The sequence below is a fragment of the Coffea arabica genome, chromosome 9e (assembly GCF_036785885.1).
Source record: "Coffea arabica cultivar ET-39 chromosome 9e, Coffea Arabica ET-39 HiFi, whole genome shotgun sequence".
NCBI classification, from domain to species: domain Eukaryota; kingdom Viridiplantae; phylum Streptophyta; class Magnoliopsida; order Gentianales; family Rubiaceae; genus Coffea; species Coffea arabica.
The window spans coordinates 40,648,803-40,665,748 of NC_092327.1; the positions used below are offsets into that span (position 1 = coordinate 40,648,803).

At 40.6% G+C, this 16,946-nt stretch overlaps 2 protein-coding genes across 4 annotated transcripts; one reads left to right on the forward strand and one right to left on the reverse strand.

Moving 5' to 3' along the window:
- Positions 1 to 6,370: 6,370 nt before the first annotated feature.
- On the reverse strand, positions 6,371 to 10,149 carry LOC113709214 (protein CHAPERONE-LIKE PROTEIN OF POR1, chloroplastic). Its single transcript, XM_027231917.2, has 3 exons — positions 9,506 to 10,149; positions 7,515 to 7,857; positions 6,371 to 6,714 (listed from the first exon to the last, which is right to left on the reverse strand). Exons 1-3 carry the CDS (start codon positions 9,842 to 9,844, stop codon positions 6,539 to 6,541), a joined length of 858 nt encoding a protein of 285 aa, XP_027087718.2. The 5' UTR covers positions 9,845 to 10,149; the 3' UTR covers positions 6,371 to 6,538.
- A 244-nt stretch (positions 10,150 to 10,393) lies between these two features.
- On the forward strand, positions 10,394 to 15,410 carry LOC113709571 (uncharacterized). 3 transcript variants are annotated; one of them, XM_027232370.2, is made up of 14 exons: positions 10,394 to 10,852; positions 10,931 to 11,015; positions 11,301 to 11,407; positions 11,679 to 11,747; positions 11,821 to 11,875; positions 11,978 to 12,025; positions 12,118 to 12,293; positions 12,785 to 13,023; positions 13,325 to 13,415; positions 13,823 to 13,951; positions 14,102 to 14,255; positions 14,405 to 14,453; positions 14,683 to 14,777; positions 14,875 to 14,965. In XM_027232370.2, exons 1-14 carry the CDS (start codon positions 10,598 to 10,600, stop codon positions 14,907 to 14,909), a joined length of 1,587 nt encoding a protein of 528 aa, XP_027088171.2. In that variant the 5' UTR covers positions 10,394 to 10,597; the 3' UTR covers positions 14,910 to 14,965. The 3 variants fall into 3 exon arrangements, with proteins under 3 accessions (XP_027088171.2, XP_027088169.2, XP_027088170.2); XM_027232368.2 differs by lacking the exon at positions 14,405 to 14,453 and having other exon boundaries at positions 10,444 to 10,852; positions 14,875 to 15,410; XM_027232369.2 differs by lacking the exon at positions 14,405 to 14,453 and having other exon boundaries at positions 10,447 to 10,852; positions 12,136 to 12,293; positions 14,875 to 15,410.
- Positions 15,411 to 16,946: the final 1,536 nt, after the last annotated feature.

Sequence of the window (16,946 nt, forward strand, 5' to 3'; positions counted from 1 at the left end):
ATCCCGGCTGCCGAACATCTTGGGAGGGGCCTTCCCGAGATTGTTCTGTTCCATCACGGACAACACCCGGGACCGAGTAGTGTTCAAAGGAGTCAACTCGGACTTAGGGATGGATGCTTTCCACTTGGAGATTCGGTCGAACACGCTGCGGCGGTCTCGATTAGGGCTTTGGAAGCCACTTCCTGCCCCCACTTCACTTCGGCCAGCCTCTTTTCCCCTTCGGGGATCGGTCCTTGAGCAGGTGGTCTGGACCTCTTTCTTCATGCGGTTGAGGTCTTCGGCCTGTATGCCCTTCTCGACCTTCAACCACAGTTCATGGAGTGTGCGGGGATACTTCTTGTGGATCCCCGTATTGAATACCCCGGCAACGAGCTCATGGGTAAAAGCAGCAATGGTGACATGCTCATTAGGATTAGGTATCTGCACGTTTTTTTCGTGGAACCTGTGGACGTACGACCGAAGTGATTCTCCCGGGTTCTGTTGCATGTTCAACAGATAAGCCGAGGTCCTGGTCGTAGGTCGGGAGGAGACAAAACGGTGAAGAAATTTCTCTACTAATTCCCCCAGGGTTGAAATGCTCCTAGGTTCTAAACCCCAAAACCATTTTCGAGCTGTCCCCTGGAGGAATACTGGGAAGTCCGGCATATGACGGGGTCAGGGATGCAATACAGGCGGAAGGCCGAAATGAAGGCATGAATGTGGTCTTCGGGATCACCTCGGCCGTCGTAAGATGGTATCGAGGGGAGCTTGAAGTTGGGAGGAAGCCTCTCCTCGTTAATGTCATCCGTGAAGGGTGGAGCCCTCTGGTAATCCACCCCAACTCTCTCCATGGGTCGAGGTTCCTCAGGTCGTCGGCCCAAGAGCCCTCTTGACAATGACCTAGTCAGGGAGGCTACCTTAGAAGTGGCCTTAGAGAATGGTCTCTTTGAGGCACTTCGGCTCAAGCGCCTCCCGTCAGATTCTTCTTCAGACGAGCCTTCAGAAGATCCATCTGACTTCCTTTTAGAGGACTCGGCTTTCTGCTTGCCATGTCTCTTAAGATACCTCCGTAACTCCTCAAAGATGTTAGGGTTCTCGGTCACAAACTCGGCCATACGGGTTATGATTTCTTCGTTTGGGGCTGAGTCCTCGGGGACTCCTGCCCTTCGGAAATATCTTCTTGCTGAGCCGCATTACTCTGCTCAGCCCCAATAGTGAGAGCTTTCCTGTTCCTAGAACGCGTAGGCTTCATCCTTTGATGTTTTCGCGTTCCCACAGACGGCGCCAATTGAAGAGGTGAATTCTGACCGGTTGGAGTGAACCGTGAGCTAGTAGTGCTACAGCTGGAAAGGTCACGGCGGTCCTGGTCACCTGCTTAGGTTACGAGAGGGGCTGAATCCCCCGGTAGAACTCCGAAACTTAAGTCAGTTCGGGATTGGAAAAATAGTTTAATAGAAGAGAAAATCAGTGTATGGTTTTACCAGGAAATTGGTCATCCCCTTTCTCAGTAGAAGCCTTGAGTATTTATAGAGGATGGAGAGGAAAGAGGGACTGCTGGCACTGGTCCCTAGAGATCTGCCATGGGCAGAGCATCAAGTTGATGTGATGGGCTTCTGCAAAAAGGCGCGCCGGAACAGTTGTCAGAGTCAGGCAGCGCATGTCAGGGCAGCTTTATCAGAAGTGTCAGAGGTGTCAGAGGTCAGGTCCCACAACTCCGGTGGTCAGGTCTCTATACTTTACTTCGGCCTTATGATAGAAGATCTTGACCTAGGTGATAGTTGGGCCGAAGTCACGGCCCGAGGGGACTGCCGAGGCGGGGGTTCCAGGAGTGCCACAGGGCGAAACCCCAGCACTATCGGAGTTGGAAATACCCTCCTCACTTAACGGCATCCCCCTTCTGGCTTGCATGAGAACTCACTGGACTTGAGTACTGAGGTACCCGAGATCCTCCCGAGAGCTTCATCTCGAGATGAGGTCGTCAGGGACGATCTCACCATGTATTATTGCCATGGTTTAACTCGGGATGCCCAGTGAGCTGAATACCTGAGTGATAAGAAGTCAATTTGCCAGGGACGATGTCACCATGTATCATTGTCACGATTTAACTCTGGATATCCAGTGAGTCGAGTATCCGATCGACAAGGAATGATTGACATGACATCTATACAGGCTTTTGCAGGCCTACTCTGCTGTGCGACCAAGTCTATAGCCGACATACCGTAGCATCCTACCTCATTAAAGTAACTCAAAACCCGATGATCTTCTCTGAGACTCTACTATAAATACCCTCCTTGAACTTCCAAAGGTAACACACTCGAAGAACTCTTATTTGGTTATCTTTTATCGATATCCTTCTTGTCGCTAATTTAAGCATCGGAAGTAAACTGGGGGGTTAGGCTCGCCTTTACCTTTGATTTTAAATAGGGAACCTCAACTCAAATTTGCCGACTGCGGTCCTCCTTGGGAGTCTGGCCTCGGGTTTCTATAAGTACCAACTGCGTCTTTTCCTTGAGAGTTGAGGGGCCATAGTGTTAAACTGTTTGGAAGAGGTCACAAAAAGGCAAAAACAGCAGCAGACAGATAGTAGTGTTTGTTTATAACTGCTTCATTCTCTACCGTTTTTACACTTAGTTTATTATTCTGAGTAATACATTTCTGTTGTTTATTATTTTGAGTAATATATTTCCTCACTATTTTCATTAATATTTCATTTCATATAGATGTAATGTAGCTTCTTATAACTTAAAACGTCTTTTCTATTATGTTTTAAAACTCGGACCCGGCAATAATTCGGTCAAATTTAAGGGTCAGGGGTTGGTCGAACCTGTTTAAAAATCAGATGACATCATCATGATGTCATAAATATGTATTAAATATATGTAACGTTAAATGTTATAAAAAGTACATATACTTTGGTATTTCCTTTTTTCTTACACATTTCCTACATATCATACACACAAAACAAAACCAACTTTGAAAACTCAAGCACATACAACCCAACCAATAACCTCACAAATTAGGATTAACACATAGCTTAATAAAATTCAAAAGCACTAAAGTTCGACTCCAATTTGATATTTTCAAATTCTAAGTCAATAACTAAATGTATGAGACTTGTTTGAAAATAGACATCAAAATTCATGATGCAAATGACATTAGAAAAAGTTTTAGGAACTTTGATACTAATTTGAAATGTAAGTAGGGGAAAAATGAAATGTTCAAAAACATAAGGTAGCCATCTCTAGTTTCTCACTCTATGCTCTACATATGCTATCAATATAGTTGCATTCACGTTTCTGGAACTTTTGTTCCTATTCCCTTTCTTTCACACTTTCGTTTTCTAGCTTTCCTTGTGTCTTTTAATCTTTTCTCTTATCAATTTTGTCTTGTAGTTCTGGGTCTTCATCTTTGATTCTCTTTTCTATATTAATCAAACAAAAACATGAAAACTTATTAATTTCGTTCTCTTCTATCCATTTGCATTTCTCTTTTTCTTCTCTTATTTTGCTTCTTGATCTTAGATCTGCAAAATTTCCTTCTTGATCTTAGATTTGTATTACTTGTTTAGATCTATAAATGGCAACAAGTCCACTGTTATAGATTTGCTTGAAAAACAAGGAAAGAAAGGCTGATTCTTTTCTTCTTCTTCTTCATCTTCTTTCCTTTCGGGAAAAAGAGTTGCAAAACTTTAGGAAACCAAGAATCGGGTCTTCAAAATCCCGGTTTTTCTTGGTTCAACCCGGTTGTTGACCGGGTTTGACCGAGCCTTTTGCCAGCCAATTTTCTAACTAAGCTTGGATCGGATGTCTAACCGATTTTCGATTCAATCGGTTGAATCGGCCAGTCTAGTCCGAATTTGAAAACTTAGCTTTTCTAATGTCCCTTTGTTCCCGTTGTTTTGCAATGGAACCCCTTTTATCACTTTAATAATGAGAGAGATTGGATTCCAACCTGCGAGGAAAGAAAAAGAAAACAGGGTAGAGTAGCTTAATTGAGGTTTCCTTTCTGTTCAATTGATACTCTAGTACCACTTCATAGTTTTGTAGACTGAATCCTTATTTCTGGTGTTTTTATGTTTTTTTTTGCTTTTCTTGTTTCTTTTCGGTGCTAATTTTCACAGGTAAGAATTTTTAGCAGCAGATAGGTAGTTACAGGCTTAGCAGCAGGCTCCCTTGTGGAGGTTGATATCCCACATCGGGGTTTGGGGGGTTTGGGGTAGAGTAGATAAGTCTCTTGTGAGATCCTCAAAAGTTGCCGGCTTTTGTGGGTTCTCACGGGATTTAGGTTTATCCAAATATCAAAAGTCCTTTGGGCTTGGAAAAAAGACATCAGCCTTATTTCGGGGGGTTGGGATCTCGTTAGGTCTTAGCAGCAAGCTCCCTTGTGGAGGTTGATATCCCACATCGGGATTTGGAGGGTTTGGGGTAGAGTAGATAAGTCTCCTGTGAGACCCTCAAAAGTTGCCGGCTTTTATGGGTTCTCACGGGATTTAAGTTTGTCCAAATATCAAAAGTAGAGCTGTTAAACGAGCCGAGTCGAGCTCGAGTATAAGACAATCGAGCTCGACTCGAACCCCTAATCGAGCTAGCTCAAGCTCGCTCGATTACTAATTCGAGTTTCACAAGGTGCTCGAGCTCGACTCGATGTGGTGGTAAAAAACTCGAGCTCGGGCTCGAACTCGAGTTTGAAATCGAGCCGAGCTCGTTGAGCTCGAAGCTTGAGCTCGAGCTTGCGAAAAATGTCAGTGATAGCTTACTAAAAAAAAAAAGTCAGTGATCCTAAGTTTCCCGTGTTCTGCTGCTACAAGTCCAATCATTGGTTCTTTTTCTTTATCTCGAGGATGGAACTTGAGCGCCCTTTATCACCACAATTTCATATATTTTTTAGTAAGATATATATAAAAAAAAAGAGGGAATTATCGAGTGAGTATATGCTGAAAATTCCAGCTTTCATATTCCTCTTCACTCTAGGAAAACCATTGCTTCAAATTTAAACTGTTGTTAACAACTAGATGAAAACACAATTCCGTTAATTTTGTAAGCATTAGAACGTAGTAGCAAAAACTGCACTCGGAATACATCGTGTTAAAAAAAAAAAAAAAAGATAGACAGAAAAATGAAAGTTTAAGGGGCGCTTTGCAACCTGAAGAAAGTTGAGGTTGTATCTTACAATTAAACCTGAAAGATTTTCTGGGTTAAAGCTCTCAAATGCTTCTTCAGTAGTGCGTCTTTCTTGAAAATTATCGGCTCAAAAGCTGAAAGAATGAGGCAAACAGGGAGAGAGTGGGATTTCTGTAAAGGGTGGTTCATGAGCAGTGACGGTGGCGAGAATGGAGGGTGCTCCGTATGGTGAGTCAGTGACGGTGGGTGCAGCTGCGGCTGCGGCTGCGGCTGTGGAACGGAAAAAGAGTTGACAGAAATCAGAGAAGGCGCCTGGCCGTTGCTGCTGCGGCTGCGGCTCCGGCTGCGGATGGCGCCTGGCAGTGAGAATGGCGGCTGCGGGGTGCGGCGTGAGAATGGAGGTGCGGGGATTGGGGTGCGGCTGCGGGGTGACGGCTATGGGACGGGAAAATGAAGGACCAAAAGAGGAAAGGAAGAATTAGGGCTACACGGGAGATGACGTAGTTAGAATACCACATACACATTGAAATGACGAAAATGTCCCTATCTTTCGAGCCTAACGAGCTTCTACAAGCCGAGCCTTGCTCGGCTCGTGTTTTAAACGAGTATTGATTAGAACTCGAGCTCGGCTCGTTTCTCTCTGTAAACGAGCCGAGTCGAGCCCTTATCGAGCCGGGTCGAGCTCGGCTCGCGAGCTGCCCGGTTCGATTAACAGCTTTAATCAAAAGTCCTTGGCTTGGAAAAAAGATAGGTAGTTACAGGCATGATCCTTGGCCTGGCACCGTTTTCATATCAAGCAATGAACAGGTTAACCAACTTAACCATCCATGATCCATCTAATTAAGTTGGCCAATCCTTGATTGCATTTATGGCATGGCTTGTTTGGTGATTCCATCTCCTTATTTGCTCATTATTCATCCTAATTCCTAAATGATCAATCCAAAAAAAAAAAAAGAAAGCCACGATTCTTAATATATTCTCCAAATAATGAAACTCGACCGCATTCTGTGCTCCATTGCTTCCTGTGCGCATATAGGAAAGATGGGAATTATAAGTGATAGCTGTATCCATGCAAAGCCAACAGTCAAAGCTCAATAAAGATCTGCAGATCCTGAAAACCAAGCTAATTCACTTCGTTAATAACCAACCAAGCCATTTGGCTTTTCTGCGACATCTTATGTAAGGTACCGAACAGGATGGGAAACTCTTTTGACACTTCCCATAATCCATATCTACTGCAGCAGCACAACTATGGCAGAGATGGCAGTAAGTTTGCACCAGAGGCACAAATGCTATACGTCCCCAACAATCTATTGAAAAATAAATGTTCAATTTGTACACCGTGTGGATGATACGTATTCTAGACATGCATACAGTAAGAGAGACCAAGAAGAGATTAAGCTTGGCACTTCCAGTTATTATGCAGCCCAAGACTTGTCCTATCTTAAGTACAAGGACACCAAAAACTGAGAGAGAAGCACAAATTCGCTCACAACAGTGGCAGGAGAATTTATGCCCAGGAAGGGGACAATGTCGACTTGCAACCAGTTCTCAACTGTTGAGCCAACCACGGCACCGGCCACCAGCCCTCCAATTGTAAATAGAGTAGCCTTCCCTGCAGGCAAAACCAATTACCTCCAATTTTATGTTTGGGTGCATCACTTCCACAAAACATTCAAAACAAGCCAAATCTTAAGGTTTAAAGCATTATCTACAGCATCCTGATAAGTAATTGAAATAAAATCATCTGAATTGATGATTAGTGCTTGGTTGAAATGCACGCTTATAGTATGCCAACCAACAAAAGGTGATTTTAAAAACGATGGCCAAAGACCCAATATAGATAGCTTGCCGCTTATGTTGCAAAACAAACTGGCCACAGCAAACACACATACTCAATATTTGCTAAACATATACAGCAACATTTGAATGCAAATGGCCAGTTTGCATTTAATTGGAGGCTATTGAAATCTCCTCTCCTTTTATTCCATTGTCCATATACAGCCTCAGACACACAACTGCAGTTTCTTACTGCAGGTTACATCAACATTTTCACATTGAAAATCATATTGTTCCTTGTATACCTCTAGTTACATATAATGAACATTAAACAGTTTGTGCCCAATGCATAGCACTAGATTTTCTTTTCTATAAAGTAAATTATCATTGTATGAGCTCAAATCACACATGATACAGTTTTGGCAATACATGCCAAAAAGAAGAGAGCCAAATAGAAGCATGTTCTGGGACTGAAGTTTGCAATAGAGATGGTCAAAGGTGCTGCCTTTGAAACCAGTGCCAGGATTGATGTATTTTGTGACTATCCACATACCAAAATGTGTGTAATGGTAATACTAAATGGAAAAATCAAAATAAAAGCATCCATAAAAATTCTCAATATGAACATATACTCACCTATTTTGACATTTTTCTTTGTTATGAAGTATAAGGATGCCCCAAAACTCGATGCTAGAATAAGTCCAGGGACATCAGCTCCAGCATATGGTGCTGCAGATGATGAGGCTCCATTTACATAGGTTAAGACCATTAAAGCTCCATACACTCCTGCTTGTATGCCTAAATCTCCAGTTGAAGGCGCTTCAACAGAGACTGAATTTTTCAGCCACTGGGGCATTGGTCCCAGCTTAGGAGCACTTACAGGCTTAACATCAGCATAGCGGATGCTGCTGCTTACAACTTTTCCCGCTCTTCGCTGTGATAAACTCTGCATTAGCAGCATATCATATGCAGCCTCTACCTGGGAAACAATGACCTTATTACTCCAAAAAGGCTATTAACCCACACAAAAAAAAAAAGATGAACACATTATATTATGAAACCAAGCAAATCCTCTGTATACGGTGATAATTAACTAAAGGACAGGTAACAATGTATAGACACCAACCTAGTATTTTACCGAAAATGCAAGACCAGCATTAAGATTGTTTTTGGTCCATCATTAACTTATGCTTATTATTCAAAGCAGGAGAGAGACACGCAGAGAGAGAAAGATAGAGAGAGAGAACTACTCCTTTCTAACAATTCAACTACAGGAAAAAAATGCACTCATTGATATTTCATTGTAATTGACGAAACAGCTCGTGATACTATTGTTAATGGGTCCAATAGGTTAACTCAATGTAAAAAGGCCGAACCCTAACCCATTAGCTTCTAGTTGTTCCAAAAAATATCCAGCCTTGTGGAATAGGAGAATCAAATAACATCACCAATCCTTCACCACTTGCCCTGTGTGAAACCAAGTAAGAATACAGGCACTCATGCAGGCTACAAGTAGTCAGATCTCAGGGAGCAGAAACTCAGGTATAAGCTTAAAAATTGCTTTCAGTTCAGACTGCAATAAAGTGTTTCAGTCTGTGAACAGTAATATTGGTAACTAAGTTCGTTTTATCACCTTCATATTCCTATTTTATGCTGTAAGTTTTCATGGTAGTAATAGACCAGGAATAAACTGCTGTTATCACCACGCGAGATGGGCACGCATACCAGAAAGGATCAAGCAAAAGAAACCTTCTGGTAGCTCATCCACTCTACCATCTTACCCACCCATGTTTCCTTCCTAGAACCAAAGGCTAACACCTTACTGGTGAGGAGGGAGGTGGAAGAAGAAGAGACAGCCAAAGCAAACTTGTAAGAAGATCAAAGTCCAACATCCTTATTGTCATTTTTTCTAGGCCTTTGAGCATTCAACAAAAAATATATGACTTCACAACAAAACTCTTGCCAGGATTGCAAGGGATGCACACCATCCGATTGCTAAAAGAGTATAAATGAAGTGAAATTGATACATCCTCCAAAGCAACAACGTCTTCAGCAGATTCTGGCACTGGCATACAACTAGACATGTTCTACATATATATAGAAACTAAAATTGCAGACTTCATCATTAGGAATTTTTTTTTAAGCTTCCTGATATTTATATTGATAAACTTTTAGCTGGGAAAAGTCACTGGTTGCTATCCGAATTGCGTCCCAAACAACTACAGAAATAAATATTTTATTCCCTGAGAATTACTTCTATTACCGGCAAAAAGAGTGCCGGATTTTCTATACTACTCCTTCAAGCTACATAACCAGTCCACTTAAAATCATCAGAGACAGAGCCAAGCCCCATCAGAACTCAAAAATACAACACCACAATCCACGTAGAAAATCAGCAGGCTATGAACCAGCAATCAAGAAGTGAAGCATTACAAGCTACTAAAAGCAACAACACGAAGAGAAAAAGATCCTAACTTTCAAGGCAAAAAGAGAACCTTTTTTTTTTCCTCGCCTTCCAGAAAATGAAATACTCATATTCATCCCACTAAAGCATATCTAGGAAATCCAATGCAACCAGTACGTAATAATTCAACAAAAATAGTCGATTAAAGACTAAAATGAAGAACCTTGGCAATAGTTTCTTTGTCATCATTGGAAGAGGCAAGAATCGAATTCTTGGCTCGGACAATATCCTCAAAAGAAGCTCCTTCTGAGATGCCCAAAACTTTCAAGGCACTCTCCAGGGACATCTCGAAAGGAGCTGAGTCGTCGGCTCTGGAGCCAGCTTGCGGAGCTGCAGCTAGCAAGCGGCGATTAAGGGAGAAGAGTGCAGACCATCTTGGACGATCATGGTTCCTGGGGGCAACATGGGCTGAGCTCAGGTGGGGTCTAGGCCGGGCTGGGCCAGCCGGATTATGACCAATGATCGTACGGTCTGGCCGGACCGAGAGAGTTGAGGCCACCATGTAGAGGTCTATAGTACTCGCTTGTAATATTCTTGCTCGTGCAGAGAAATTAGTAAGTGGATTTCAGTAGTAGAACTCAGTCTTGAGTGTTTATCTTTTCCCCCCGAGGGAAGGGGAGGCGGATTTGTGCAAATCAAAGAGAATTTTGTGGGTGTTGTTGTGTGTTGAATTGGTGCATCCTCTGTTGTTGGAGTAGTGTAGAAGGAAGGGGGATGAGTCTGAGGTGGGATGCGTTTGGAATTTGGATTCGCCTGTGTTTAGCCAATTTTTGTGGACCATTAGATGTTTGCTTCTTCGAGTCCATAATTCAATTCAAGAATTGCTTTGTGATGTTTTTGTCTCCATTTTACATGGGAACATTCATTTTGTAAAGTAACATCTACCACAAAAAATGGAAAAATAAAAGAAAGTAATTTTTAAAAGAAATGTCACATTTTTTTTGTAATAAAAGTATATATATACATATTAAGCGGATTGTAGAACTCCTTCATTTTTTTTATATTACAACTAGAATGAAATCAGAACGTCAATCAAATGCTATATAGAGAAAAGTGGTTAATTTCAGAAATTCGGTTAATGAAAAAGAGAAAAAAAAAAGGAGATTTTTTTTGGGAGGGGGGGGGGTGTTCTTGTAAGAAAATAAAATGCTCTATCAAGCGATTGATTTGTGGCCAGGACAGAGGTGCAGAAGAAGAAGAGGCAGTTGAATACCGTTAGTCTTTTGCAGATTAGAGGAATTAGAAGAAAGAAAAGATGTTGGGGGGTAGCTGGAGGTTCTCCTTCACAATCACAATCGCACCACCTTGTTTCTCAAATAAACGTAAATATAGTGCTGCTGCTACTACCACCACCACTAGTGGATATGGATTTTACTGCAGAGCCCTGGAGGATCAACAGCAGACTCAGCTCACTTCTACTACCCTCAGTGGAAGTCAGAACAAGAAAAAAGTAGTGATCGTGGGTTCTGGCTGGGCTGGTCTGGCCGCTGCTCACCACCTCTGCAAACAGGTTCCCGGCACAACTATCATTACTGCCAAACTAACCATCTATGTCTGAAGTTCATGATGCTTCATGATTCGATTTCAGGCGTTGGATGTGACGGTTCTTGAAGGTGGCTACGAATTTGGGCCCAAAAATAGAACTCTTGCTCCAGATGATGTTGGCATTCGAGGTGAGATTATTATCCTCTAACTTCTCCACTCCTTTAAAATTTTACTGCGCCAGAGAGATCGTTTTCTTCAGTTTACTTTCTTGTGAGATATTGGTAGCCCACTAAAGAGGAAAGATTCTTTATTCATATCAAACATGGCAGTTTTAGGCTTTTTACCTATGTCAATGATTGTGGTCTAATCAATGGGAGAATTAAGTTATTAAGACAGCAAAGTTTCTACTACCCTTTACCAAATAGGTCTCTCCTGCATGTTTATGTATCGTGCAATTTCTTCATTGCTTCCAGGCTTCTGGTATCCCTACAAAAATATTTTTAATCTAGTTGATGAGCTGGACATTAAGCCTTTCACAAAGTGGACGACCTCCGCAGTATATTCTGGAGACGGATTGGAGGTAACTATTATTGCCAGTGTTTTCTTTGTTTTCAGCTTGCAATACAGCAGAAACTTGCTCTAAAACATAGAATATGTCACAGAATGTATTGCTTTACCCTTGTTTTATCATCTTTGGTCATTGTCTCAACGATTTTTAAGCCATTTCTCTGCACTATATGAGCTATTATTTCAATGAGATAGAGGATGAGTTCTTCAATGAGCATTCCTTGCATGTCTCATATTGCTCCAAACTTAAGCTGCTTTGAATGCTTTTTGCTGCCATTCTTCAGGTCAAATTTCCTCTATTTCAAGAGGTACCTCAACTGCCAACGCCATTTGGGACATTGTTATATACTCAGGTTTGTCTTCAATTATTATGGACATCTTTATTTCAAGAATAAAATCGATTCCAAAGGTAATTCACTTTTGTAGCTTGCTCGACTGTCAAGGGTGGACATGTTGACATCTCTTCCTCTAATGGCTGCTGGTATGTTCTCTTCAGGTGTCTTGTCTTAATTTGAAAAAGCATCTTAATGAGCCACGACTACCTTCTCTACAGATGAGAAAAACATTTATCTTGTATTTGCAGTGATTGATTTCGACAACACTGACGCTGCCTGGGAAAACTACGACCCAAGTAAGTAGTACACTCTGTACCTCACGGACTTTATGCCACAAAAAGATGGAGTTTTTGGGTAAGATTTAGAACATTGTTACACTTCCTCATAGATAGATTGGAACTTTTAGTTACTGCAAGGGAGCTCTTTCGACAATTTGGCTGCTCAGAGAGGCTGTATCGCTATGTGCTTGATCCACTGCTACAAGTGGGATTGTTTGCTCCTGCAGAGCGATGTAGTGCTGCAGCGACTCTGGCAATACTTTACTATTTTGTCCTTGCTCAGCAGGTTTTGCGGCTTTTTTAATTATTTTTTATCATTGAATTCCATACATTACTGGATTATGCTGTGTCATGCCTACAGTTCTAGATGCTATTATCGTATTTTAGATGCTCCTAACTGTAGATGCTGTATTATCGATTTCTCAATAACTATTTCTTCATATATCATGCTTCCGAACTTGATATAGTATGTCTCAAAAAACAGTAAGAGAGTACTTGTAGATATCTGGAAATCACATCTTGTGAATTTGGACTGCAAAAAGATGCTTGACAAGTTTATTTGTTTCATAGAATGATCTGCTGCAATCTTTGCTTAATGAAACTGTCAGTGAGTACAAAATTCTGTTGGAAATTCACCAATCAAAAGGGAATCAACAACATTCTGGAGCTAAAATATATAACATGCATTTTACTTCTGCAATCTTTTTGTCTTCTTGTTTTCTTATTTACTTCTTCCTGGAGTGATCTTAGCATTTTACTTTTGCTTTGTTGCTGCAGAGACATTTTGACTTGGTATTGTGTCGAGGGACAGTCAAGGATAAGATTTTTGGTCCATGGATGGATTCACTTAAATCCCAAGGCTGTAAATTCCTGACGGGAAGAAAGGTTACGGATATAACTATTGATGAAGAGACAGGTTGCATATCTGAGGTCGTTTGTGGGAAAGAAAGTTTGAAAGCTGATGCTGTAATTTTTGCTATTGGAATCTCCACTATGCAGGAAATAATTGAAAACAGGCACGTATCATGATATAAGTTCATTATTGACATTCTAAAAATAGAAGGGTTAACAACCCTAAAAGTGCTACTCTATTACTGTTCCATCGACTGCGATCATTTTGGCTGCTGTTAAATCTTGAGTTTTAAGCTTAATAGTCCATAAGACAAAGAATAAAAAGTTTTGGATATTGTTCTATGGTTTAGAAATGAAATATTCCTCAGAGGTTCTTTATGTTAAATAAAGCAACGTACAACTGCAAGATATCTTGAAAGAGAAGAATTCTTCTTACTTCAGTTGGCTTCTCTTTTCCAATACTAGTGCAGCATTATGTACAAGGGAAGAGTTTCTGAAAGTTTTAAACTTGGACAGCATTGATATCCTCACTGTGAAGCTGCAATTGGACAGAAAGGTATATGCAATGAATTTTTCTTAAAACTGTTCATATGATTAGTGTCATATATTCCTGCCATCTCTTGCTTGTCCTTAGGACATGCAATTGTGTCCTTACGACTTCAATTTCACATGAATTTGCTGTTGGTTGTAGCAGTCAAGAAAAACAATTAACACTGGAAATCCCAACTTCTGGATCATTTCCCTTTATTTTGTTGCTTATTGCCTCGCAATCATTTACAGAGGCACATCATCTTTTCTTTCTTCTTCTTTTGCTCATTCTATCTAATTGAATTTCTGACCATATAAATCATTCAAATCCATTGCACATGCAAAATAGACCTGTCTCAGTTTATTCTTGTTCATTAATTAGCAGACAGCTATACATTTGTTTCTTAGAAAATTGAGTAAGTTGTAAATGACCAGGTTAGCATACCAAATGCAAGCAATGTGTCCTCCAGATTTGATGATTCAACTGGGTGGACCTTTTTCAACCTGAACATGATTTACGATGAGCATAATGACGATTTAGGAACAGTTGTTCAAGCTGATTTTGTAAGCACGCATAACCCTTTTTCCCTCCTCCGTCTCTCCCTGTGTCGGCTAGCTTCTTGCTCCTTTAGAGACAACAAGTTTCTTAAATTGGTATATGATACGATATGATCGTCTGATCTCTGTTTATGTAATGATGCACAACTGGTGCAGTATCACGCCAATGATCTGTTGCCTCTCAAGGATGAAATAATAGTCAAGAGAGTAATGTCTTGCCTTTCAAAGTGCATTGGCGATTTTGAGAAGGCTGTGGTGGTTGATAAAGATATTGAAAGATTTCCCAAGTACTTGCCACACTTCTTTCCAGGTTGTCCTCTTACCACTTTCTTTTTGTTCCCAAAGAGTGACATGGTTTTAATTTTCTGCCATGGGTTACATTTATTGTTCTTGTCTTATGGTAGCATTTCAAAGCCAATAAATTCAACCTGCCTTTTGGTTACTATCTTTTTCACTCAGACAAGCTTGCATCTGGGAAACTTCTTCTTGTCAGCAGGGGGAACTACATGTGAGGTTTTATATGATTAACTGTCTCCACGCATTATCTATTGCCCCAAATCAAATACCCCATGAAAATTCTTTATTCACAACATGGAATTTAGCACAGTATTTTGACTTCTCAATAACTGATCTTGTAATGATTTGGTAGTGTTTTCTTTGCCAATACCACAGGATATTGCCCTCTCATTCTCACCCCCCCTCCTCCCTCTCTCTTTCCCCTTGTTCTTCTTGATTAGGTTCTTACAAGTACATGATGCGTGGTTCTACATCGTTCCCAAATCTGTTCATGGCAGGAGACTGGATCATAAGCCGTCATGGTTCATGGTCACAGGTTTAAGCTCATGAACTGATGTCATTCACTGATTGACAACTTGCTGGTATGCTTGTGTGATGTTAGGCAGTTCATTCTCTTTTGTGAACTTTGACAGGAGAAATCTTTTGTTACGGGACTCGAGGCAGCTAACAGGGTGGTGGACTATCTTGAGGTGGGAACTTTTGCTAAAATAATACCTGTGGAAGAGGATGAGCCTCACATTCAAGCTTTTCGGAGTCTAAACAGGAACCTTGATGAATTGAGGGGGCAGCTTCCATGGTCAGACTATTTTCTACAATGATGCAGTTCTGTCTTCTGATTGATGTTCAGCATTTGTTGCGCGGTTTCGAATATTCCTTGCTGAACAGTATTAAATAGATGCTCTCAGATCCCAACAATTGTGGTGTGGTGTGGTGTGGTGTGGTGTGGTGTGGTGTTAGGAGAGGTGGAATTCCATAGAAACAGGAAGCAATACAACAGTCTCATATGTTTCCGCTTTACCCTTTGATCTGTCAAAAATGCGGATCAAGACTGGAAAATGTTCTACCAGTTGCTAGCTGTATCATGAGCTTCACGAGATTAGCAATCTTTTGATGGAGGACTGTAAAAATTGACTTCATCAGCTTGATTCAATTACTGCATTTTGATCCATCTATTGTTGTCATTCACACAGTGACTAGGGCAAATATTACGCCTAACCATCTTTTTACGACACACATAAATCTCGTAAATTTGTAAGCTGGTCTGCATGAATTCTGAACGATAAGAATGGAAAGTGACAAAAATGGGTAGTTCTAATCATTTTAGCAATCATTTTCCAGCTGATTCTCCATCACTGTAACCTTGACAAAAAAGAATTCTTTTAGCCCTTCGTCCACAAGGCGGTAGCTCTCACATATCGAATATTTTTCAAAAAGTAGAAGTTATTGCTTTTTCTTTTCCACCATTTTGTGGGCTTACTCCCACAAAAGAGAAATAAGAAGGTGGTGGGCATGGGCTTACCATTTGTGCTCCCTATCAGGATATAATTGAATTGAGTCGAGTGTAAATATCGCTATACTCGAGCTCGACTCGACGACAGTAAAGAGGTATTGCTCAAATTCGATCGAGCAGCAGAAATGAGTTCGAACTTGAACTCAAAAAATAATTCGAAAACTCAAGATCGATTCGATTGTGCTTAATTTTTTTACGAATATGATCAATCCCTAGTACTAGATTCGACTACAAGAGTAATTCTGGTAATTTATACAACTCTTTAAGTCTAAAAGAATAAAATTGTAATAACTAAATATATAATTTTTAATTAATTACTTTGTATTCGATAAGATTCAACGAGCCACCAACCTTGAAAAAACAATACTCATGCTCGAACTCGACTTGAATAATTATCGAATTACCTGCACTCGACTCGCACTCGATTTCACGAGAAGATCGGTTTGATTACCTTCAGTCCTACATAGCGGTATGCCTGTCAACGGGCCGGGTCCGGGCCGAAATTCATTATTCCGGATTCGACCCGTTTACCCGACGAGTCTCGGATCTGGGTCGGGTTTACCCGAAAAAAATCTATCAAAACTTACAATTTCTAACAAAAATGAAAAAAAATTTGTAAACTAATTTCTAACTAATACAAAAAAAAACCAAATAAGAAAAGAAATCAAATTGATCTTACTCAAATACATCACCCTAATCAAATTATATTGATAAATATGTATATTTTAAATTATTAATCCATTTATATCCCGATCCCGATCGGATACGGGTCAGAATACTGAGTTGTTTGGATAAGAGTTTATTTGGATGATTTATTTGAGATATTTACTGTAGCACTTTTTGTGATGTGATGTGTGTGAGATAAAAAGGTGATTGGAAAAATAAAAAGGTGATTGGGATTTGTGAGGCAAAATTTTTTTTTCCAAATTCTCTCTGTCCAAACAAAACTGTCTATATTTCGTATCTGACCCAGTTTTTGTTTGGCAAAACGGATCCGGGTCCGGATTCGAATAACGGAATTAAATTCCTACTCGTACCCGGAATAATTTGACGAATCCGGTCCTACATAGCGGATGGGATTCATTTATTTCTTTTGTTTTTTTCCTGTATTCATTCGTGGCAGGATATGAAATGTTTTGAACTTCAAAACCTTCTCAATTATTTGGGTAAGTAATGGCCCCCTAGCTACAGCGA

Excerpts from the sequence above, each read along its gene's own strand:
- LOC113709214 (XM_027231917.2), bottom strand. The coding sequence starts at position 9,844 with ATGGTGGCCTCAACTCTCTCGGTCCGGCCAGACCGTACGATCATTGGT. Across the intron at positions 7,858-9,505 it reads ACAAAGAAACTATTGCCAAG|GTAGAGGCTGCATATGATAT; the intron begins GTTCTTCATTTT and ends ATTGTTTCCCAG. Across the intron at positions 6,715-7,514 it reads AAAGAAAAATGTCAAAATAG|GGAAGGCTACTCTATTTACA; the intron begins GTGAGTATATGT and ends TTTTGCCTGCAG.
- LOC113709571 (XM_027232368.2), top strand. The coding sequence starts at position 10,598 with ATGTTGGGGGGTAGCTGGAGGTTCTCCTTCACAATCACAATCGCACCA. Across the intron at positions 13,024-13,324 it reads CAGGAAATAATTGAAAACAG|TGCAGCATTATGTACAAGGG; the intron begins GCACGTATCATG and ends TTCCAATACTAG. Across the intron at positions 13,416-13,822 it reads AGCTGCAATTGGACAGAAAG|GTTAGCATACCAAATGCAAG; the intron begins GTATATGCAATG and ends GTAAATGACCAG.